This window comes from Saimiri boliviensis, chromosome 19 (genome assembly GCF_048565385.1).
Source record: "Saimiri boliviensis isolate mSaiBol1 chromosome 19, mSaiBol1.pri, whole genome shotgun sequence".
In the NCBI taxonomy this organism is placed as follows: Eukaryota; Metazoa; Chordata; class Mammalia; order Primates; family Cebidae; genus Saimiri; species Saimiri boliviensis.
In genome coordinates this window covers 31,615,109-31,638,433 of record NC_133467.1, presented here as the reverse complement: position 1 = coordinate 31,638,433, position 23,325 = coordinate 31,615,109, and the positions used below count along the sequence as shown (strand labels likewise).

At 48.5% G+C, this 23,325-nt stretch overlaps 1 protein-coding gene and 1 long non-coding RNA gene across 2 annotated transcripts in view; one reads left to right on the top strand and one right to left on the bottom strand.

Moving 5' to 3' along the window:
* LOC101035314 (sodium/potassium-transporting ATPase subunit alpha-4) overlaps positions 1 to 19,860 on the top strand; it is a 41,582-nt gene extending 21,722 nt beyond the window's left edge. The window contains exons 11-22 of the mRNA XM_039460108.2: positions 1,468 to 1,657; positions 2,153 to 2,325; positions 5,189 to 5,325; positions 6,343 to 6,493; positions 7,128 to 7,296; positions 9,091 to 9,245; positions 9,479 to 9,602; positions 12,181 to 12,326; positions 14,482 to 14,612; positions 14,728 to 14,829; positions 19,114 to 19,205; positions 19,502 to 19,860. Coding sequence (XP_039316042.1) covers positions 1,468 to 1,657; positions 2,153 to 2,325; positions 5,189 to 5,325; positions 6,343 to 6,493; positions 7,128 to 7,296; positions 9,091 to 9,245; positions 9,479 to 9,602; positions 12,181 to 12,326; positions 14,482 to 14,612; positions 14,728 to 14,829; positions 19,114 to 19,205; positions 19,502 to 19,530 — 1,599 coding nt within the window. The 3' untranslated portion in view covers positions 19,531 to 19,860. The remainder of the gene's footprint in view (positions 1 to 1,467; positions 1,658 to 2,152; positions 2,326 to 5,188; positions 5,326 to 6,342; positions 6,494 to 7,127; positions 7,297 to 9,090; positions 9,246 to 9,478; positions 9,603 to 12,180; positions 12,327 to 14,481; positions 14,613 to 14,727; positions 14,830 to 19,113; positions 19,206 to 19,501) is intronic.
* LOC141582121 (uncharacterized) lies at positions 1,316 to 23,261 on the bottom strand. Its single transcript, XR_012514952.1, has 3 exons — positions 23,049 to 23,261; positions 7,064 to 7,400; positions 1,316 to 2,016 (listed from the first exon to the last, which is right to left on the bottom strand). It is a non-coding gene; the product is annotated as an uncharacterized LOC141582121 (long non-coding RNA).
* Positions 23,262 to 23,325: the final 64 nt, after the last annotated feature.

Below are 23,325 nucleotides of genomic sequence, written 5' to 3'. Positions count from 1 at the left end.
TTTTTGGATTGCACTTCACAGTTTTCAAACTATTTTCTACACTATCTCTTATAAAAACCCAATGAAGCGCCAGGTGCAGTGGCTTGCGCCTGTAATCCTAGCAGTTTGGGAGGCTCAGGTGGGCAGATTGCCTGAGGTAAGGAGTTCAAGACTAGTCTGACCAACCTGGTGAAACCCCTGTCTCTGCTAAAAATGCAAAAAATCAGCGCGGCGTAATGGTGGTGCCTATAATTCCAGCTATTTGAAAGGCTAAAGCAAGAGAATCACTGGAACCCAGAGGTGGAAGTTGCAGTGAGCTGAGATGACTCCACTGCACTCCACCTTGGGCAACAGAGTGAGACTCCGTCTTCAAAAACAAAAACAAAACAAAAAACTCCATGAAGAAGACAAGGCAGAACCTTTTATGTTTTGTTAAAGGAACTAAGATTTTGCAAGGTTAAATGGACTGACCTGAGGTCATAATGCATTCTTGCTGGCCCCAGAACACAGGTCTTTGGAGTCTTTTTCTTTTTTCTTTCTATTTCTATTTTTATTTATTTATTTATTTATTTTTGAGATGGACTCTCTGTCACCCAAGCTGGAGTGCAATGGTGTGATCTTGGCTCACTGCAACCTCTGCCTCTGGGGTTCCAGCGATGCTCCTTCCTCTGCCTTCCAAGTGACTGGGATTACAGGCACATGCCATGACGTCCAGCTAATTTTTGTATTTTTAGTAGAGACGGTGTTTCACCATGTTGGCCAGGCTGGTCTTGAACCCCTGACCTCAAGCAATCCACCCGCCTCTGCCTCCCAAAGTGCTGGGATTACAGGCATGAGCCACTCTGCCTCAGACTCTTTTTCTTTCCTGTCTACTCTTTTCTTTCTTTGCCAGCCCCACTATTTCTGCTCTCTCGCCATCCAGTTAGCAAAGATGCAGGGGGAAAGTGAGAGTGCCTTGTTCTGCCCCCAGGGAGCTTCCGGCTGAGAAGATAATAGAGATGCCTGTGCAAATGATAACAGGCTGCAGTTTCCTGGAAAAAGGAGGAGGGACTGGGCTTAGCCTGGGGCAAGATGTGACTGGGGAGGAGAAGGGACAAAAGAAATGGGGGTATGAAACACCTTGTCTTTTTACCTTTGAAACCTTCCCCCATCCTAGCACTTTGGGAGGCCGAGGTGGGTGGATCACCTGAGGTCAGGAGTTCAAGACCAGCCTGGCCATGATGGTGAAACCCCATCTTTTTTTTTTTTTTTTTTTCTTAAAGATGGGGTTTCACCACGTTGACCAGGCTGGTTTTGAACTCCTGACCTCAGGTGAACCACCCACCTCAGCCTCCCGAAGTACTAGGATTACAGGCGTGAGCCACCGCGCCCAGCTGAAACCCCATCTTAAAAAAAAAAAAAACAAACAAAAAAAACTTCCCCCTTCTTTTTGCCCCTGATCCTTGGTCTCTCCTCCTGTCCCATCAGTGCTCCCTCTGCTCTCTCTAGATGTCCATCCACTTTCGGGAGGACAGCTCCCAGACCCATGTACTGATGATGAAGGGTGCTCCGGAGAGGATCTTGGAGTTTTGTTCTACTTTTCTTCTGCATGGGCAGGAATATTCGATGGACGATGAACTAAAGGAAGACTTCCAAAATGCCTATTTAGAATTGGGAGGTCTTGGGGAACGTGTGTTAGGTGAGGAGCTGTGGGAGAAGATTTTTTTCTTTTCTTTTTCCTTTTTTTTTTTTTTTTTTTTTTTTTTTTTTTTTTTTGAGACGGAGTTTCACTCTTGTTACCCAGGCTGGAGTGCAATGGTGCAATCTCGGCTCACCGCAACCTCTGCCTCCTGGGTTCAAGCAATTCTCCTGCCTCAGCTTCCTGAGTAGCTGGGATTACAGGCACGCGCCACCATGCCCAGCTAATTTTTTGTATTTTTTAGTAGAGATGGGGTTTCACCATGTTGACCAGGATGGTCTCGATCTCTTGACCTCGTGATCCACCCGCCTCGGCTTCCCAAAGTGCTGGGATTACAGGCTTGAGCCACCACACCCGGCCTGTGGGAGAAGATTTTAAGAAAATGGCATCAAAATGGTTATTATCTGTGAGGTGAAAAATCAAAGATGTAAGCAGATAGGAATGTAGAGTACTGGATGTAGAGTACGACTGATCCCTCCCCCTGTCTCTCTCTAGGCTTCTGCTTCCTGAATCTGCCTAGCAGCTTCCCCAAGGGGTTCCCGTTTAACACAGATGAAATAAATTTTCCCATGGATAACCTTTGTTTCGTGGGCCTCATATCCATGATTGACCCTCCCCGAACTACAGTGCCTGATGCTGTGAACAAGTGTCGTAGTGCAGGAATCAAGGTAAATACTGGTCCAGCCCAGGAGCCCCCGCCACCTGTCATGAGCTGGAGCATCTACTAGAAAGCCTTGCACAGAGTAGATGCTTCATAATCTTAGTTTAGGCTGGGCGCGGTGGCTCAGACCTGTAATCCCAGCACTTTGGGAGGCTGAGGTGGGTGGATCAGGAGTTCAAGACCAGCCTGGCCAATATGGTGAAACCCCGTCTCTACAAAAAATACAAAAATTAACCAGGCATGGTGGCACACGCCTGTAGCCCCAGCTACTCAGGAGGCTGAGGCAGCAGAATCGCTTGAACCCGGGAGGTGGAGGTTGCTGTGAGCCAAGATCACGCCACTGCACTCCAGCCTGGGCAACAAAGCAAGACTCCATCTCAAATAATCATCATCATCATCTTAGTTTAATTGAGCCTATTTCTGTTTCCTTGGGCCTATGATTTTTACTTAATAGTAAGTTTCCTCTCTAGTTAGAATTCTACTTGCCTTGAACATTAGAATCACCAGGGAGGCTTTAAATATTGGATGTCTAGGACACACCCCAGACCAATTTAATTAGAAACTCAGAGGATAGAATCCTGGGGCCTATATTTTTAAAAACATTCCTGGAGATTCCAATGAGCAGAGAAGTTTGAGAACCAGTGTCCAGCACAGTGCTTCTCAAACCAACCTGCCTGCCTGCAGATCCCTCAGGGAGTGTTTTGAAATGCAGATCTGGATTCAGAAGGTCCCGGGAAACCTGAGAGACTGCATTTTTTAAAGAGCTCCCAGGCAATGCTGTTGCTGCTGGTCTGCAGACCACACTAGGAACAGCAAAGTGCTAGAAGATGTGGTGTAAATGTGCTGCCGAGATGGGCAGTAAAAGGGTGAGGCTAGGAGGGCTGGGGCTCTGGACCAGGCAATAGTGAGAATGAGATATTGAGAGCTGAGGGATCTTCGATGGGTGTGAGCAGCTGCCCTGAGAGGTACATGTCCAGGTGTAAAAGCTGGAGACCAAAAATCAATCGGACTAAGAGTGAAGTTCCATTTCAGAGCAAACCCAGTGGTAGAAAATCCTCTTTGATCGGGCTGGGCCTTGACCTTCATGGGATGGCAGCAATCGAATTCTTCAGATTCTGAGATGTTCTGTGTCCCATGTTTCCTGGATCAAATTCTTTGTTGTTTTTTGTTTGTTTGTTTGTTTTGTTGTTGTTGTTGTTGTTTTGTTTTGAGACAGAGTCTCGCTCTTGTTGTCCAGGCTGGAGTGCAATGGTGCGACCTCAGCTTACCTCAACCGCCACCTCCCAGGTTCAAGCGATTCTCCTGCCTCAGCCTTCTGAGTAGCTGGGATTACAGGCATGCACCACCACGCCCGGCTAATTTTGTATTTTTAGTAGAGATGGGATTTCTCCATGTTGGTCAGGTTGGTCTTGAACTCCAGCCTCAGGTGATCCTCCTGCCTCAGACTCCCAAAGTGCTAGGGTTTTAACAGGCATGAGCCACCACGCCCAGCCAAAGTTTTCCTTTTTAAAAAAAAAAATTTTATTTTATAATTTTTTTATTTCTTTTTTCTTTCTTTCCTTCTTTCTTTCTTTCTTTTTTTTTTTTTTTTTTTTTTTTTTCCTGAGACAGAGTCTTGCTCTGTTGCCCAGGCTGGAGTGCAGTGGTGTGATCTCAGCTCACTGCAACCCCTGCCTCCCAGGCTCAAATGATTCTCCTGCCTCAGCCTCCTGAGTAGCTGGGATTACAGGTGTGTACCACCATGCCCGGCTAATTTTTGTATTTTTAGTAGAGACAGGGTTTCACCATGTTAGCCAGACTGGTCTCGAACTCCTGAGCTTGGGCGATCCACTGGCCTTGGCCTTCCAAAATTCTGGTATTCTAGGCGTGAGCCACAGTGCCCCACCTTTTCCCAGGTCAAATTCTAAGACTTATACACATCTTTACAGCTTAGATATTGACACCTTCCCTGCTCATACCTTGTATTCTGGATTACCTGTATATTTTGGCTCCTAAACTTGGGGTACAGGAGGTATTTAAGGAGAACTAGGTGCTCTCTAACATAAAGAACTGGCTTTATGTTAGACCTGTGACTGTTGGCAATGTGTCTGGGGTCAGTCTGGGCCATGTGTGCTGGGAGGGACTCAGGAACCTTGCGCAGTGGTTTCCAGGTAGTGATCATTCCTTCATCGCTTCATTCAATAATTATTTGTCGATGGCTTACTATGTGCTAGAGCAGGAAACTTTACCAGGAAGCCACCCTTGCAGAGCTCTCAGTCCCGTGGGGGAGAGAGATAAACAATCACTATACAGAGAAGTGTGACACGTACTGACATATGGGAAGAACAGAATGCTATGAAAGCACACAGCATGGGTACGAATCTTTGGGTAGAAATGAGACAGGACTAGGTACCAGGTATCCAAAACCAAGCTGAAATCAAGGGGCAGGGTGAGGCCACGGAAAGGAGCAAGGAAGAGTGAGAATTTCAATGCACTGGGCCTTAGAGACATTTTGCTCGGCAGATGGATTATTCCAGACGTTCCTTTATTACCACTTGTTCTATGTGTAGGTGTTTCTGTCTTTGCACTTAAGGAAGCAGAATAGCTTCTGGAGCAATTAAATTAAATTCTGAATATAGTCAAATCCCTGGCTTATTCCTGGTAAATCTAGGAGCCAAATTGTCCTGTTTTATGGTCTCATAGTCTCGACCCACTCCCGAGGGTTGAAATCACAGTAGCATGGTTTTTGGTCCATGCCACAAGTTCTTGGGAATAAGCCACTAAAACCCTGGTTGAAAAAAGCAGTGATTTGTCAGTTCTTAAAGGAGAAAGATGAAGGATTCAGGCTCTGAAGATGATTCTGCTCCTCTTCCCTCCCCTTCCCAACCTAGGTGATCATGGTAACGGGAGATCATCCCATTACAGCTGAGGCCATTGCCAAGCGTGTGGGCATCATCTCAGAAAACACCGAGACAGCACAGGAAGTTGCTGCCCGGCTGAGGATCCCTGTCAGCAAGGTTAATCCCAGGTGAGATCACTGAGGAACTCAAGCTCTGCGAAGTTCCCTCCATCCCCAGCCTGCCCCACCCAGAGCCCACTTTACTAAAGTTCCTGGAGTCTCCTTCAATAGGAAGGATGTGTGGGGTTTACACATTACAAAGTACAACATAATAGGAAAGGAAAGTGAATATGTCAGTGGGTTTTCAAAGGAAGCAAGACAAAGAAAGAGGTAAAGAGAGGAGTGGTTGGCAAAAGTAGAGGGAGGGAATAGAATGTGTCAATTTGGGGACAATATAGGGCTGGGGACAAGTGAGGTTACTAGGTTGAAAGAAGAAACGATGCAGCTAGGGCCAGGCGTGGTGGCTCATGCCTGTCATCCCAATACTTTGGGAGGCCAAGGCAGGTGGATCACAAGCTCAGGAGGTCAAGACCAGCCTGGCCAAGATGCTGAAACCCTGTCTCTACTAAAAAAAAAAAAAAATACAAAACTTAGCCGGGCATGGTGGCTGAGGCAAGAGAATCGCGTGAACCAGGGAGGGGTGTGGGGGGCAGAGGTTGTAGTGAGCCGAGATTGTGCCATTGCTCTCCAGCCTGGGTGACAGAGTGAGACTCCATCTCAAAAACAAACGAAACAATGAAGCTGTAGTCAAGAATGGCGCCGGGCGCAGTGGCTCAAGCCTGTAATCCCAGCACTTTGGGAGGCTGAGGCGGGTGGATCACGAGGTCAAGAGATTGAGACCATCCTGGTCAACATGGTGAAACCCCGTCTCTACTAAAAATACAAAAAAAAAAAATTAGCTGGGCATGGTGGCACGTGCCTGTAATCCCAGCTACCCAGGAGGCTGAGGCAGGAGAATTGCCTGAACCCAGGAGGCGGAGGTTGCGGTGAGCCAAGATCGCGCCATTGCACTCCAGCCTGGGTAACAAGAGCGAAATTCCGTCTCAAAAAAAAAAAAAAAAAAAAAAAAAAAAAGATTGGCACCAACAACACCTCTGGTGAACTCTCAACACCTGAAACTAGCCTTTTGAAGTTCTTTTCCCTCAGGGATGCCAAAGCCATTGTGGTGCATGGTTCAGAACTAAAGGATCTACGCTCAGAGCAGCTTGACCAGATCCTCCGGAACCACACTGAGATCGTGTTTGCTCGGACCTCCCCTCAGCAGAAGCTCATCATTGTGGAGGGATGTCAGAGGCTGGTAAGGAAAAGGAGCTCTGAGAGGGCGTGGTGGCGCACACCTGTCATCCCAGTGCGTTGAGAGGCCAGGGCAGGCAAATCACCTGAGGTCAGGAGTTCAAGACCAGCCTGACCAACATGGAGAAACCCCGTCTCTACTAAAAGTACAAAAAAAAAAAAATTAGCTGGGCGTGGTGGCGCATGTCTGTAACCCCAGCTACTCGGGAGGCTGAGGCAGTAGAATTGCTTGAACCAGAGAGGTATAGGTTGCAGTCAGCTGAGATCATACCTTTGCACTTCAGCCTGGACAACAAGAGCAAAACTCCATCTCAAAAAAAAAAAAAAAAAAAAAAAAGCCCTGAGGAAGCTGGCAGAAAGCCTGTGGCTTAGCCTGGTTCCAAACCAAGCAGAGGAACATGTGGGCTGGGCTAGAGGAGACTCTAAGGAGTACTTCATCTTGAACCTCCATGGTGGCCTTCAATTTGGAGGCTCCCTGAGAGTTTAAATGTCTCAGGAGGACTGGGAGAAGGACGGGAGCCCTAGATGAAGCATGATTACATCAGGAAACAAGGGTTGCAGAAATTGAACTGACCTTTGGGACTCATTCTGGATCTGATGCAATAAATTTTTCACTCCCTCTGTCTGGACTTCCTCAGGGAGCCATTGTGGCCGTGACGGGTGACGGGGTGAATGACTCTCCAGCACTGAAGAAGGCTGACATTGGCATTGCCATGGGCATCTCTGGCTCTGACGTCTCTAAACAGGCGGCTGACATGATCCTGCTGGACGACAACTTTGCCTCCATCGTCACGGGGGTGGAGGAGGGTGAGGAAGCAGGGTTCCCAGGGTTGAGACTTCAACCCTGGACTCGGGTTGGGGTTGGTATACATCCCCTCTTTCCATTTTCCCATCACCCAACATCCACGAGCCTGTACGGGCTCAGAAGAAAATCACAGTAAGACAGAATTTTGCAAATTAGATCAGCTAGTACATGGAACATCACTATCTGTAAACTCTTGATGAGATCAGAGAAAAGTCCACTTTTCCTTTCATTTTCCTATCAAGGGGACTGGGACTCTGGTATAACATAATATCTTCATTGTCCTCTCACTGGAATTCAACCAGGTCCACAGCAAGTCCAAGATGTAGCCACACCCCTGGGACCATTCCATGCGCCACAGTCTTTGGGAGGGTCCCCGAGGAACCTGTCGCCTAAATAATGGTGACAAGTCAGGATCAACTAGAGCTTGACCTCTGATTTGACTGCATGAGCCCAATTACACACCCTCTTTCCCAGAGAATTCTGAAGAGAATGCCCTTCGGCGAACAGGAGAGACCCAGAATTCTGCATTCCAGGCTCCCCGCTTTCCGCCTGGAGCTCTCTTACTAAAACATATGGCAATCCACATCATAATAATGGCTACCATTTTATTGAAACCTTGTATAATCCTGACACTTTGCCTGGTATTTTATATCCATTCAATTCAGCAAGTTCGTTTGAACACTGATTATGTGGGAGGCACTATGCTTGCTGCTGGTATACAACAGTAGGGGACCAAACGACATCAATCCCTGCCCTCATGTAACTTCATTTCTAGTAGGGATGACAGATAATAAAGTAAGTAAGGAGGCCGGGCGCGGTGGCTCACGCCTGTAATCCAAGCACTTTGGAGGCCAAGGCGGGCGGATCACCTGATGTTGGGAGTTCAAGACTAGCCTGACCAACATGGTGAAACCTTGTCTTTAAAAAAACAAACAGCCGGGCGCGGTGGCTCAAGCCTGTAATCCCAGCACTTTGGGAGGCCGAGGCGGGTGGATCACGAGGTCAAGAGATCGAGACCATCCTGCTCAACATGGTGAAACCCCATCTCTACTAAAAATACAAAAAATTAGCTGGGCATGGTGGCGCCTGCCTGTAATCCCAGCTACTCAGGAGGCTGAGGCAGGAGAATTGCCTGAACCCAGGAGTCGGAGGTTGCGGTGAGCCGAGATCGCGCCATTGCACTCCAGCCTGGGTAACAAGAGCGAAACTCCGTCTCAAAAAAAAACAACAACAACAAAAACAAATAAAGTAAGTAAGGTATTTAGTATGTTAAAAGGAGATACGTGCTATGGGAAAGACCAAGCAGGAAGTGCAGAGAGGGATTCTCATCTTTGCAAAGGCAGTCGGGGATGGACGTAGCAATCTTGCAAGGCAGGAGAAATGAAGCTCACAGAGGTCAGGGCGCTCAAGGTCACAGCGAGCTATGGCAGAAGATGGGATTTGAACACAAGCCTGTCCCAAGCCTCGGCTCTTTCCATTTCAGCCTTAATCTCGTAAAGGCTTTTATACTGGCATTCTCAGACACTGCAGGATCAACCAGGCCCAACCCTGCTCATTTTCAGATATCAGATAACGTTAGCTATGATGAATCCAAGAACAAAGAGTACACAGACAGGGCACGGCTCTAATTAAAAGGCACACAGTTTAGAAACAACACTGGGACCCTTGAGGTCCAGGACCTCCAGACCCTTTCCTGGACGGTGACACTTCTTTGAGGTGGCCTCTCTTTCCCGAGCTGGTTTGAGGGAGGTGTGTTTTCCCAGGGCTTCTCACGGAAGGTTGACCATCCTCCCCAGGCCGCCTGATCTTTGACAACCTGAAGAAATCCATCATGTACACCCTGACCAGCAACATCCCGGAGATCACCCCCTTCCTGCTATTCATCATCCTGGGTATACCCCTGCCTCTGGGCACCATAACCATCCTCTGCATTGATCTCGGCACTGACATGGTAAGGTCCAAGCTGGTGAGCAAGAGATTCCCAGAATCCTGCCTCCTGAGCTCCCTGCTTCCTGCCTGGAGCTATGTTACTAAAACTCATGACAAACCCACTTATGACCCGGCTCTCGCACCTCCTGAGAGATGGATTGAGGCTGAGTCAAGACAGAAGGGTAGAGTCGAATTACTGCTGAGTTTCCTTCTGAACTTTGTGACCCCTGTCATCCCCCCCCCTTCATCCTCCAGGTCCCTGCCATCTCCTTGGCTTATGAGTCAGCTGAAAGCGACATCATGAAGAGGCGTCCACGGAACCCAAAGACGGATAAACTGGTGAACGACCGTCTCATTGGCATGGCCTATGGACAGATTGGTGCGCCCAGAGGAATGAGGAGTGGGGGGAGAGGGAGGGGTTGCCTCTGCCTGGCAATGTGAGCCATCTCAGCTTGGAAGTCAGGGAGATACTTTCTCAGCAACAAACCGTTCTAGGCCCTGAAAACACAAAGAATTACTCATCTCTGATCTGCCCTTCACTTACAGTCCAGTACAAAAGGAACAAACACGCATAACATGATAGCATCTCCAAGTGCCAAGCAATGGGTATAGACAGAACAGGCTACAGGATTACCAAGCAAGCAGGCTCACCAATCATGAGGATAGCCAGAGAAGCCTTACGCAGGAATCAGGACTTAAACTTGGTGTGGGAGGGTAGGGCTTAGACTAGGAAGTGTACAGTCAGGTGTGGGAAACCAGAGGAGTGGGGAGTTTCACATGGCACAGTTAGAGAAGTGTGAATAAACCAGGTTGGTAGAGCCCTTAGTCTTTATAAAGTAGTGGAAAATAAGACTGGACACAGATGTCATCTGTGCTGGGGTCAGCCTTGATAGACACTTGAGAGTCAGTTGAAGTCTTTGCTCTTGAGTTGCCAGGTGCAATGGTATTCGAGGAAATAGGGTGAGTGATGAGCAGGTAAGAGACTGGGGACAAGAGAGATCATCACGGGCCAGGCACGGTGGCTCACGCCTGTAATCTCCACACTTTGAGAGGCTGAGGTGGCAGATCACCTGAGGTTGGGAGTTTGAGACCAGCCTGGCCAACATGGTGAAACACCCCGTCTCTACTAAAAACACAAAAATTAGCTGAGTGGTGGCAGACATCCCTGTAATCCCAGCTACTCAGGAGGCTGAGGCAGGAGAATCACTTGAAACCCGGAGGTGGAGGTCGCAGCGAGCCAAAATCATACCACTACCCTCCTGCCAGGGCAACAAGAGCAAAACTCTGTTTCTTTTTTTTTTCTTTTTTCTTTTTTTTTTTTTTTTTTTGAGACGGGGTTTTGCTCTTGTTACCCAGGCTGGAGTGCAATGGCGCGATCTCGGCTCACCGCAACCTCCGCCTCCTGGGTTCAGGCAATTCTCCTGCCTCAGCCTCCTGAGTAGCTGGGATTACAGGCACGCGCCACCATGCCCAGCTAATTTTTTGTATTTTTAGTAGAGACGGGGTTTCACCATGTTGACCAGGTTGTTCTCGATCTCTCGACCTTGTGATCCACCCGCCTCGGCCTCCCAAAGTGCTGGGATTACAGGCTTGAGCCACCGCGCCCGGCCCAAAACTCTGTTTCAAAAAAAAAAAAAAAAAGAGAGAGAGAGAGAGAGATCATCCCAATATCTTGGGGAGAAAACACAAGGGGAAAGCTTTAGGAGTTAGACTTGTGTTGGACTCTCATTTCACCCTTGCTAGCCATGTGACCCTGGATAATGACTGAATCTGTTTTTGTGCTTCAGTTTTCCCACTTAGGACATAGAGATAATAGGATCGTTTTGAGGATCTATGTCCACAAGGTGCTTTCCCAGTGCACGGCTCCGTAGTTAGTAGGCGAACATTAACATCAGCTATTGCTTGTGGTCCAGGCATGGAACAGAGGTTTTGACTAAGGAAGAGGCCAGGACAGATAGCAGAGATGTGAGAGGACAGGACTTGATGAGCATCCAAATGACAGAGGAAAGGGAGAGGAGTCCAGCATTTACTAACAGAGAGAGAAGGCCAGGCATGGTGGCTCATGCCTATAATCCCAGCACTTTGGGAGGCTGCAGGGAGCAGATCACTTGAGCCCAGGAGTTCGAGACCAGCCTGCACAACATGGCAAAACCCCATCTTCCACAAAAAAAATATGAAAATTAGCTGGGCATGGTGATGCACACCGGTCCCAGCTACTCAGGAAGCTGACACGGGAGAACACCTGAGCCCAAGAAGTCGAGGCTGCAGTGCGCTGTAATCGTGCCACTGCACTCCAGCCTGAGCAACGAAGTGAGATCCTGTCTCAAAAAAAAAAAAAAGAAAAAAAAAATGGGAGAGGGAATCGGTGGCGTCTAAAACGCTTTTTCGTTTTAAGATTATGTGATTCAAATCTGACTCTGGGTCAGAGTTCAGAAACAAATGTCAGGGCTTGAAGGAAAGTCCCACAGAGATGACAGCCTCAGGCGGCTGATGGCAAGACTTTTCTTTTTTTTTTTTTTTTTTTTTTTTTTTTGAGACGGAGTTTCGCTCTTGTGACCCAGGCTGGAGTGCAATGGCGCGATCTCGGCTCACCGCAACCTCCGCCTCCTGGGTTCAGGCAATTCTCCTGCCTCAGCTTCCTCAGTAGCTGGGATTATAGGCACGTGCCACCATGCCCAGCTATTTTTTTGTATTTTTAGTAGAGACGGGGTTTCACCATGTTGACCAGGTTGGTCTCGATCTCTCGACCTTGTGATCCACCCGCCTCGGCCTCCCAAAGTGCTGGGATTACAGGCTTGAGCCACCGCGCCCGGCCTAAGACTTTTCTGCATTACCCTCCAGACACACACCAGCCCAGCTAGAAGCAAGTCCCAGCCCCCAGCCCTCCCCCGGCCTGCCTTTTGCAGCCGCCCTTCTCTGAATCAGGCTTCCCTATCCTGCAACTCTGTCATTCACAGGGATGATCCAGGCTGTGGCTGGATTCTTCACCTACTTTGTAATCATGGCTGAGAATGGTTTCAGGCCTATTGATCTGCTGGGCATCCGCCTCTACTGGGAAGATAAATTCTTGAATGACCTGGAGGACAGCTACGGACAGCAGTGGGTAAGTAGAAGAGATAAGGTAGGAGTGAGCGTCACAGGGGCCGTGGACAGTGGGCCTAGCAAATGTTTTAAGACGGAAGAAGGGAGGCAGACAGCTGATGCCTCTTGTTCAGTCCTGTGTGAGCGTTCTCACGCTTGCCCTCAGTCTCCAGCCACAACAGCAAATCCTCTTCTGTTCACCACAGGCTCCCTCCGGTTGGCTCCTCCTGTCTGTGGTCTGGCCCTGCCTTTCTGGGTCCTTTGGCTCCTTGGAGTCTTTGTCATATCAACTTTTTTGAGCCAACTTCTGTTGTCCTAGGTTTTATCCCAGAAATAAATGCTGTGTGCTCTCCTGTTATACTCTCTCCCTCCATGAGAGTTCAAATGATATGATTTAAAATCTGAAAACCAGCCAGGCGCAGTGGCTCACGCCTGTAATCCCAGCACTTTGAGAGGCAGAGGCAGGCGGATCATGAGGTCAAGAGATCAAGACCATTTCTAGTTAGGGATGTGGAGTGGGATGGGGGACAGATAATAACCAAATATATAATATATCTCATCAAAGGATTTTAAGTCTAAGGGGGTCCAAGAAGTGCTGGAACTAGGACACTAGAGTGAGATGGAATTATAAAAATGGTGGTCAGAGAGAGTAAGATGCTTGACATTACAGAGAAATCATAGGTATTGGAAAGGATAATATCTAAAGTTTAAGGATGGGAGGAAGCAGCCCAGGTGGGAAGTGGAAGACAATATCATGGGAGGAGAAGATCAAGGAACTGTGAGACCACAGCATTGGAAGGATCATCAGCACGGACATTTCAATCTCCAAAAATAAGGACAGAAGTAATAGCGGAGTAACAGTGTCAGAAGCTAAAATCTTCAAGAAGTGATAGGGAGTGACGCAGGTAAGGCAACTGACTGTGATGGACAGTGGCGGGATGATCTGATGCCCGCAAATGTGCTGACTGGTCTTATCTAAGTTCCATGTTCGGCTCTTCAGTTTCCAGCCTCTGTCTTCTGCCATTTAGGGTCTGTATTTCTCTCCAAATGCAACTTGACCACATTCCATGGGGGTTGATATGTAGTATTTCATTATTGTGCAGTCCTACATATTTTCAAATGTATTTGATCTACGAGTTATTTATAAACATGCTGTTTTAGTTTTTAAAACCTAAGTTTTTTCTCCAATCTAATTTAGATGCGCCTTTTCTGTGTTCCCATAGCCCTCTGCGAGCTCTCTTTTATAACCTATCTATCGTGCTGACATAGTTAGCATATTTATTTTCCCCACTAGACTCTAAGTTCCTTATGTGTAAAGTGTGAAAGAACAAACGAATGAATGAATGTCTCCCATCTGGTACCACTCTTTAAGTCCACCTTCTTCTCTTACCTCGTCCTTCTTATTAATTCAATACATATTTATTGAGCCATGCTACATGCCATCCCCTGAACTAAGCACAGGGAGAGGACATAAAGCTAAATAAGGCAAGTGCTTGTTCTTGAGAAGCTCTCAGTTGAAAGCATAAACAAACCATCATACAACACGAAAAGTGCTAAAGCAGAGGCATGTGTGAAGTGCTGTGGGGGTCTAAAGAGTGAGGATCTCTGAGCGCAGTGGCTCAAGCCTGTAATCTCAGCACTTTGGGAGGCCGAGGCGGGTGCATCACAAGGTCAAGAGATCGAGACCATCCTGGTCAACACGGTGAAACCCCGTCTCTACTAAAAATACAAAACATTAGCTGGGCATGGTGGCACGTGCCTGTAATCCCAGCTACTCAGGAGGCTGAGGCAGGAGAATTGCCTGAACCCAGGAGGCGGAGGTTGCGGTGAGCCGACATCGTGCCATTGCACTCCAGCCTGGGTCACGAGAGCAAAACTCCACCTCAAAAAAAAAAAAGAGAAAAAGAGTGAGGACCTGACTCAGCCCAGGGGCCCTAGAAAGTGGGAGAGGGAAGAAGCTGTAGGGTATATGGAATCCTCCCTTTTTTTTTTAACTTCTTTTTTTTTTTTTTATAAGATGGGGTTTCACCATGATGGCCAGGCTGGTCTTGAACTCATGACCTCAGGTGATCCACCCACCTCGGCCTCCCAAAGTGCTAGGATTACAGGTGTGAGCCACTGCGCCCTGCCCCAGAATCCCCTTCTGACGCTGCCTTCTTTCTGCCTGCCCTCTCCAGACCTATGAGCAGCGAAAAGTTGTGGAGTTCACGTGCCAAACGGCCTTTTTTGTCACCATCGTGCTTGTGCAGTGGGCGGATCTCATCGTCTCCAAGACCCGCCGCAACTCAGTTTTCCAGCAGGGCATGAGGTGAACGTCCCACCAAAAGCCCCAGCACTCTCCCAGGCCCCACACACCAGGACATCCTATTTCCCCCTGCCTTTTTCTCTCCCTTACCGTCACACCCTTTCATGTTTCTTCCCAGAAACAAAATCCTAATATTCGGGATCCTAGAGGAGACATTCTTGGCTGCATTTCTATCCTACACTCCAGGCATGGATGTGGCCCTGCGAATGTACCCACTCAAGTGAGTAAGGGAAGGGATGCCTGCAGGGGATGCCCAGGCATGGGGGAGCATGTGAGAGGAAGGGTATGTTTCACTAGGACGGTCATGAGCCAGGAGCTGCCTGGATACGTGGCGCTATATGTACGCTCAGTGATACGAGGAGGGTCATCGGGGCTCTGATAAGTGGATCTTATTTAGGGAGATATTAGAGACAGCACCAAATGATCACAACCCACTAGACACACAAATTTAGCAGACTTAACGATGTTTAACAGCGTGAAATCTTTTTCATGGTGATGTGTGCTGTCGTTGTCCAAGGATACATATTGCTTGGCGCTGAAGTAACCATAAAAATAGCCTAATCTATGCTTAGCTAATTCCGTTGTACTTATGCAAATATGTGTTAATGTAGATGTATGTGATCGTGCCTACTAAAGTTCTTATTGTCTGGTGGCTTGTCTTGTTCAATTCCAGGTTTTTGCTTTGTTTTGCTTTGCATTAACATTAGTATATGCTTGATGTGAAAAAAATTTCTATTTAAAAATGTACAGAGAAAAAAGCAAATGTTCCATTCCACTCCCATCCCCATTACCCAACCCAACTTATATAACGAGCCTCAGTTAATGATCGAGTACGTATTCTTCCAACACATTTTCTATGCATGTACGTACTCTGCTCACCTTTCCATCGCTTGTAGTGTTTTACATGATGTTTTACACGTCGTAGACACTCAATTAGTGTTTAATAGGAGACATTGGCACTGGACTTAGATACTGACAATTCCAGGTGGAAATCTCAACTCTACTGTGCATTATTCTGTGGCCTTGGACAAGTACGTAACCATTCTGAGCCTCAGCTACATCTGGAAAGTCTCAATAATACACTCCAGGGATGGACCTGGCAGAGTGTTGCAATTGCAACATTTACATGTAGAAATGAGTATAAAGCACCAAATATGCTTGGGTCATGGTGGACGCTTTGTTACTAGTAGCTTTATTCTTGTTGCTATTAATGTCATTAGAGACATAATAACAAATGCAGTTGAGTATCATCTGTGCTTTCAGACACTCTGTGTTCACCTTAACCATAAAACTTAGCACCAGATATTGTGATTCTGTATTCTGCATGTGTGTGTGTGTGTGTGTGTGTGTGTGTGTGTGTTCACCCCCTTTTCTTTGATTCCTCTGAGCTTCTTGAGATTAGACCAACACGTTACCATTTTTATTTCCCCAATACCTAAGGCAGACACAAATTACATACAACAATTGTCTGTTGAATGAAGGGGTGGGTGGCTATTTGTTTTTTTTTTTGAGACGGAGTTTCGCTCTTGTTACCCAGGCTGGAGTGCAATGGCGCGATCTCGGCTCACCGCAACCTCCGCCTCCCGGGTTCAGGCAATTCTCCTGCCTCAGCCTCCTGAGTAGCTGGGATTACAGGCACACGCCATCATGCCCAGCTAATTTTTTGTATTTTTAGTAGAGATGGGGTTTCACCATGTTGACCAGGATGGTCTCGATCTCTTGACCTTGTGATCCACCCGTCTCGGCCTCCCAAAGTGCTGGGATTACAGGCTTGAGCCACCGCGCCCGGCCGTGGGTGGCTATTTGTATAGAAACGTGTGTATTTGTGTGTGTGTGGAATGAGCCGGGGCCTAGGACTGTACTGTCCCATACGGTGGCCACTATCCATATGTGACTATTGTGCCTTTGACATGTGGCTAGTGAGACTGGGGAAGTAAATTGTAAATTTGTAATTTTTTTTTTTTTTTTTTTTTTTGAGACGGAGTTTCACTCTTGCTATCCAGGCTGGAGTGCAATGGCACAATCTTGGCTCACCACAACCTCCGCCTCCTGGGTTCAAGCAATTCTCCTGCCTCAGCCTCCTGAGCAGCGGGGACTACAGGCGCGCGCCACCATGCCCAGCTAATTTTTATATTTTTTAGTAGAGATGGGGTTTCACCTTGTCTGGATCTCTTGACCTCATGATCCACCTGCCTCGGCCTCCCAAAGTGCTGGGATTATAGGCGTGAGCCACCGCGCCCGGCCCGTAAATTTGTAATTTTATTTAATTTTAATTAAAGTCAAAAACTAAAGCAATCTGAAATATTTTTCTATATTACAACTTCATTATTTCGTTTGCACTACATTCCCATTTCACTGTAGAAAATTTTGTGTCTGAGCGCAGACATGCTGTCAGTGAAAAATATTCACTAAATTTCCGGGACTTAGGATGAAAAGAAGGTAAAATCTCTTACTGATAATGCTTATATTGAAGCAGGGTGTAATGGCTCCAATCCCAGCACTTCGGGAGGCCGAGGTGGGAGGATCGCTTAAGGCCAGGAGTTCAAGACTAGCCTGCACAACAAAGTGAGACATCGTCTCAACAAAAAAAGTTTTAAAATTAGCCAGGTGTCGCAGTGCGCACCTACGGTCCCAGCTACTCAGGAGGCTGAGGTAGGAGGATAGCTTGAGCCTAGGAGTTCAAGACTGCAATGGGTTATGATCATGCCACCGCACTCCAACCTGGACCTCAGAGCATGTCCCTGTCTCTAAAAAAAAAAAAAATTAAATCTAATTAAAAGGAATAATGTTTATATTGATTACATATTTAAATGATAGGCCGGGCACGGTGGCTCAAGCCTGTAATCCCAGCACTTTGGGAGGCCGAGGCGGGTGGATCACGAGGTCAAGAGATCGAGACCATCCCGGTCAACATAGTGAAACCCCGTCTCTACTAAAAATACAAAAAATTAGCTGGGCATGGTGGCACGTGCCTGTAATCCCAGCTACTCAGGAGGCTGAGGCAGGAGAATTGCCTGAACCCAGGAGGCGGAGGTTGCGGTGAGCCGAGATCGTGCCATTGCACTCCAGCCTGGGTAACAAGAGCGAAACTCTGTCTCAAAAAAAAAAAAAAAAAGACATATTTAAATGATAATGTTTTTGATATATCGGGTTATATAAAAATATTAAAACTGCCAGGCGCAGTGGCTCAAGCTTGTAATCCCAGCACTTTGGGAGGCCAAGATGGGTGGAACACGAGGTCAGGAGTTCAAGACCAGTCTGGCCAAGATGGTGAAACCCCATCTCAATATTTTCTTTTCTTTTCTTTTCTTTTTAAGACAGGGTTTCACTATGTTGGTCAGGCTGGTCTTGAACTCCTGACCTCAGGTGATCCGCCTGCCTTGGCCTCCAAAGTGCTTCGATTACAGGCGTGAGCCACTATGCACAGCCCATCTCAATATTTTCTAAAACTACTTAAAAATTTATTTAAAAAAAAAACAACAAAAAAAATTATTAAAATTAATTCCACCTGTTTCATTTTACTTATGTGAATGTGGATACTAGAAAATGTGAAATCTGACAAGTAGCTCACGTTGTATTTCAATTAGACAGTGCTGGTCTAGGCCATTTCTTCTGTCATCCAAGGGAACAACTGCTGTCCTGATTCAACCCCTCCCCAGAATCCATCTTCCTGGTCTAATTATAAAAAGAGGTTTAGGAAGAAAACAATGTCCCCACCTTTGTAACAGGGAAGCATCTATCTATTCGCTGACAGCCCACACTAGCTGTCTCAGACAGACCCATCCTGCTCAGACAACCTCTCTTTTGTGGGCATAAGTGTTAGAGTAGGCAGAGTGCGAAGGGGTCTCCCTCAGTGACGCCACAAAAGTTGGTAGAGAATCTCGTGAACACTGCATGTAGCTCTAATATGACATTTATCATATTATATTATCACTGGCTTTTTGTGTTTCTGTCTCTTGCCTCTTCTCTCTACCCCCAATCGCTAACCCCACAGGCTTTGACCACCTCAAAGGTAGGGCTCAGGTAGGGCACGGTGGCTCCTGCCTATAATCCTAGCACTTTGGGAGGCCGAAGCAGGTGGATTGCCTGAGGTCAGGAGTTCAAGACCAGCCTGGGCAATGTGGTGAAACCTTGTCTCTACTAAAAATACTAAAAATAGCTGGGTGTGGTGGTACACACCTGGAATCTCAGCTACTCAGGAGGCTAATGCACGAGAATCGCTTAAATCTGGGAGGCGGAGGTTGCAATGAGCCAAGATTGTGCCATCGCACTCCAGCTTGGGCAACAACAGTAAAACTCCATTGCACTCCAGCCTGGGCAACAGAATAAGACTGTCTCAAAAAAAAAAAAAAAAAAAAAGGTAGGGATCAACCAGATCTTACTCAACTGCACTGTCTCCAGCACCCAGGTCGGTCCCAGAGTAGACACAAGAGATAAAACACGCGGTTCCTGTCCTCTGGCCTCTGTCTCTCCTGCCATGCTGACTGGCTCTTGCTCCCCACAGGATAAGCTGGTGGTTCTGTGCCGTTCCCTACAGCATTCTCATCTTCGTCTATGATGAAATCAGAAAACTCCTCATCCGTCAGCGGCCAGGTGGTAAGGCTTCCCTGGGCCCCGCTCTGAGTTGTCGCCAGCCCCCTGACTAGCTCTCCTGTCCCGCCTGGACCCTCCAGACCCATCACTGACTTTGTCCCCTCCTCGCTGCCAGCCTCAACTGTGCCTGAAGCCCAGCCCTCTCTATGCCTTGACTGCATCCCCCATTCCATCTGACCCTCAGTGCCCTGTGTTCCGGACTGCCCACCTCCAACCTTGTCCCTTTATCCCTTCTGCCTGTCTCCCCTGGGTGCCTCCTCTGCCTTCCCCCAGTTCACGCGGCCTCTTCTCTTCCACAGGCTGGGTGGAGAGGGAGACCTACTACTAAACTCAGCAGAGGAAGAGCTTCATGTGACCCAGGGGTGTCATGAGACCTGGGGGGGACAGAGATTATAAGTTTGACACGACATCTGAGACCCTAGGATGAATTACCTTGGATGAGAAAGACTGGCAATGCTGGGATGGCTTGAGGGCGTGCCGGGCAGAAGATGAGGTGGGCTGAAGGGAAGCCCAGCCTGCATCTAGCTGGAGCCCGGCAGGGAGGGGTATGGTCCTGCTGAATCCCGTAGCCAGTCTAGACAGTAAATACCTGGAAAGCCCTCACCGGCTGGATGTGTCCAATCTGATCTGGGGGTAGTGGGGATTTTGGCGAAGCTCCCTCCGCAGGTCTTCATGATGACCAGGCCGGGGAAGTCTTTTGAGGACTAGAGTCAAAGCCGGGATAGGATTACTATCAAGCGTCCTTGCCCCTTAAGGACTACGCCCCATCTTAAAGTCACTCTCCGAGCCACTGGACAGCAAGGACCGGGCAAATGACCACCTCCAAAGTCCAGTTGAGATCAGAGAAATGGAAGGTGGGGGAGAGAGGAGCCGCTGAGCCTCGCACGGGACAGGGTCCACAGCATCCGCAAAGGGGGCAAGGACTGGACTCATCCAACCCGCCTTGCAGTTCCTGAGACCAGCTTGCAGACCTCAGCACTGTGGTACTAGAAGCCATCTGATTGCATCAGTCAAAAGCCTGAGGTGCACAGAGGTTAAACGACTTGGGAACGGCCATGTGCTGAGCGGTATCCCTCATCTGAGAAAGGGACAGGTAGGAGGGACAGACTCCAGGCAGACTGGTGGCCCCTGCCCTCTGCCCTCTGTCATCAGGGCTCCTCAGCCCCATCCCAACCCTTAGCCTGTTTTCTCTGGTGTAACCTCGAGATAGAGGCTGTAATAAGACTTTCTGAATCCCTGTGGTTTTTGCTGTAGGTGAAACAGCCTGCCCTGCTCTGCATGGGGTGATGGACCTTCCCAAGAGCCTGCCTCTGTGCCTGGTCCCAGGGGCCTTCTCAGATGAGCAAAAAGTCCCGGGGCTGCTTTCCCTCCTGCCCACCTTCATCTCAGCATTTCTCCCTTCCCCTTCACCCGCTCATTCACTTCTGCTCTGTGAACCCCTCCACTGCGCCCCGTGGGTCAGGTCATTCTCAGGCCTCTTTCACAGTGAGCATTGGCTGTGCCCAAAAGTATACAGGGTGGGAGAGAAAGGCTAAAGAAAGCTAGGGGAAAACCGTCAGCTGTTACCCAAAGCAGAACACATGCACTAGGTGTCCGCACGCTACACCGAACACTGGGACGAGGGTTTTAAATACACCATCAGTTGAGTCACAAACGTTTCCCTACCACCCATTCCGTTTTATCCAAGAAGGAACCGAGGTCTGCCAGTTTTCAGAACGTGTACCCTTAATCACTTTCAGACTATTCTTTCAATGAGGGCGGGGCCAAAAATACGCAAAAGCAAAACAAAACAGAAACAAAAAAATAGGATAGTGATGGGGAAGGACCTCGGGTGGGTCTGGAGGATGAGAGGCCACAGGCTATCAAGGAGAAGGCATCATGAGTATAGCCAGCTGTTTTCCCTACATCAGGCCCCTCTGCAGAGGCCGCTCTCCCTCTTCCCCTCCTTCTTTCAACACAAGGTCTCCTAGGGACAGTGCTATATCAGCCTGGGGTCCTTCCCCAGTTGCTGACATGGCTGAACCAGACCCTGGAAGATCAATGGGCCAGGGTGTATGTGAGTGAGGTGGGAAGCGGGAGCACAGAGGGCCAGCTCCTCGGGTTTCAGTAGCAGGAGCTTCGGGTGTCTGGTGGGTTAAAAATACAGAGGTCCCAACTCACGGTCATTCGATACCAGTGGCTGAGGCTTCTTAAGTCCAAGGGCCTGAAGGGAAGGAAATTGAGTAGAAAGTAGAGAGAGCAAAGCATCAAGAGAGAGCAGTGGAGGCGGTTGCTGGAAAGGGGAAGGGTAAGACTGGAGCCAGAGAGGGCAACAAGAGGGAACGGGATGGATGGCAATGGCCGGTAGCTGCAGGAAAGGACCCGGAGATGGAGCAGGCTCAGCCACCAGAGTCCCATCTCACACTCTTGGGGGTACAAAAGGTCAGATTCAAGATGGAACAAGTTTTATGTTCCAGCATCTTTGTCCCAATGTGTCCCCCTCCCTTGGAATGCAGAAGTGACAAATCGGGGCTGGACGTCACCCGGGTCATCTGCTTCCGGGCAGGCCTCCCCGTCCTCACTCTGCACGTGGAGCTTTCCCACGTTAGTCACTCTTCAGGGAGCCCAGGATACAGGCTTCTGAGGTCTCTCCAGCTCTAACGTGCTGTGCCTAGGCTAGCTCTGACCTCTCCTGCTGCAGTGACAGCTGTCCCTCTTGGCCTCACTCCTGCCAGGTTTCTGAGATTTTCTGTGGCCTTCCTTGTTTAGCTGTGGAAGGTCTAAGACATGTGGAAAAGTTATTCGGCTAACATAATTACATGGCCCTGCCTGGATGCAAAAACAAAAACACAACACAACACTGTCCCTCTAGAATCAGACATACCTCAGGGTGGGGTAGCAGCATGTGACTTTGATCTAACCCTCCATGGTCTCCCTTACGCCTCAGTTTACCTGTGCATAAGAACCCTGGAGGGCCATGAAGAGGGCCCTCCCTGCCTATGTGTCCAGAACTGAACTCACTGCTCTGTCCTCACCCACAAGCTGGCTCCAGAAGTTTAAGCCCCTACTCGCCCAACTCTGCTTTGGATTTGGGGTGCACAGAATTAATCAACAGCCTTGGTTCAGGGTACAGTGTTCCCCTCTTCGTGTTTACCTAATGTTATTCCCCGCCCCCCCCCCCCGCCCAGTGTTTATACCTGATTCTCTTTGTCTTGTCAAAGACATGGGAGTAAATAATAGCTATTCGCTCTCCTTGAAAGCATGCGGCCTGGAAAATCCTGCTTTCCCACTGTGCCCCAGAAAACCCAGTCCCATCGGATCAGGGTAGGGAGCACACACAGGTGGCAACTAAACAACAATCCCCTTCTCACTGTGGGCTTTATGGGCAGAGAAGCCCCAAGCCCACATCTCTACAGGACAGGATCTGGGCCAGCCCCGTCCTTCCCTGCTCTCCCAAGTTAGGAATGTTGAGGAAGGCAAAGGGAACTGGCTGGAGCTGAGCCAGGTTGCCAGTCTTGGGCACAGCTCCATCTTTTATTCAGAGAATGACCTCATCCTTGGTCCTGGTTCTTTAAAGAAAAGTGCAGGGGGTCTCTTTCCTGCCGCCTGGCTTACACTTTTATTGCCCCACTCTCTTACCTAGGATCAAAGAATCAGAGTCAGACTTCACCTACAGAAGACTCCCAGGCTGCAGGACATAGAGCCAATACCACATTTGTTCGCCTTTTGTCCTGTATTATCAGTTTAGCCTCTGACCCAGTTAGCTCCTCCTCTCCACTGCATTTAACTTCTAATTACCCTTGCCCTACCCTCAGCCCTCACCAATTACCCTTATACCTCCCCTCCCCCAGCCCCAGCTTCATTTACCTCCGACTCATCTGCTCTTATTTTTAGCTCCGGCATCTCTCCTTTTCCTTTCTTAATATGGCGATGAGCTCTTAGGCCAGCATGGGGACCAGGGCTGAGGTGCCCCAGACACTGGAGGAGGGGGAGGGAAGGAGCCCCTGGGAGCCTGGTGGGGAAGCGTAGGAGGTGGGAGGATTCCAGCCCTCATGGAGCTGTCCTGGCCTCAGAAGGTTATCCATCTCTCTTGCCAACCACAGAGACGTATTTAGACAGGACCAGGTGGGGACTGAGGGGTGCC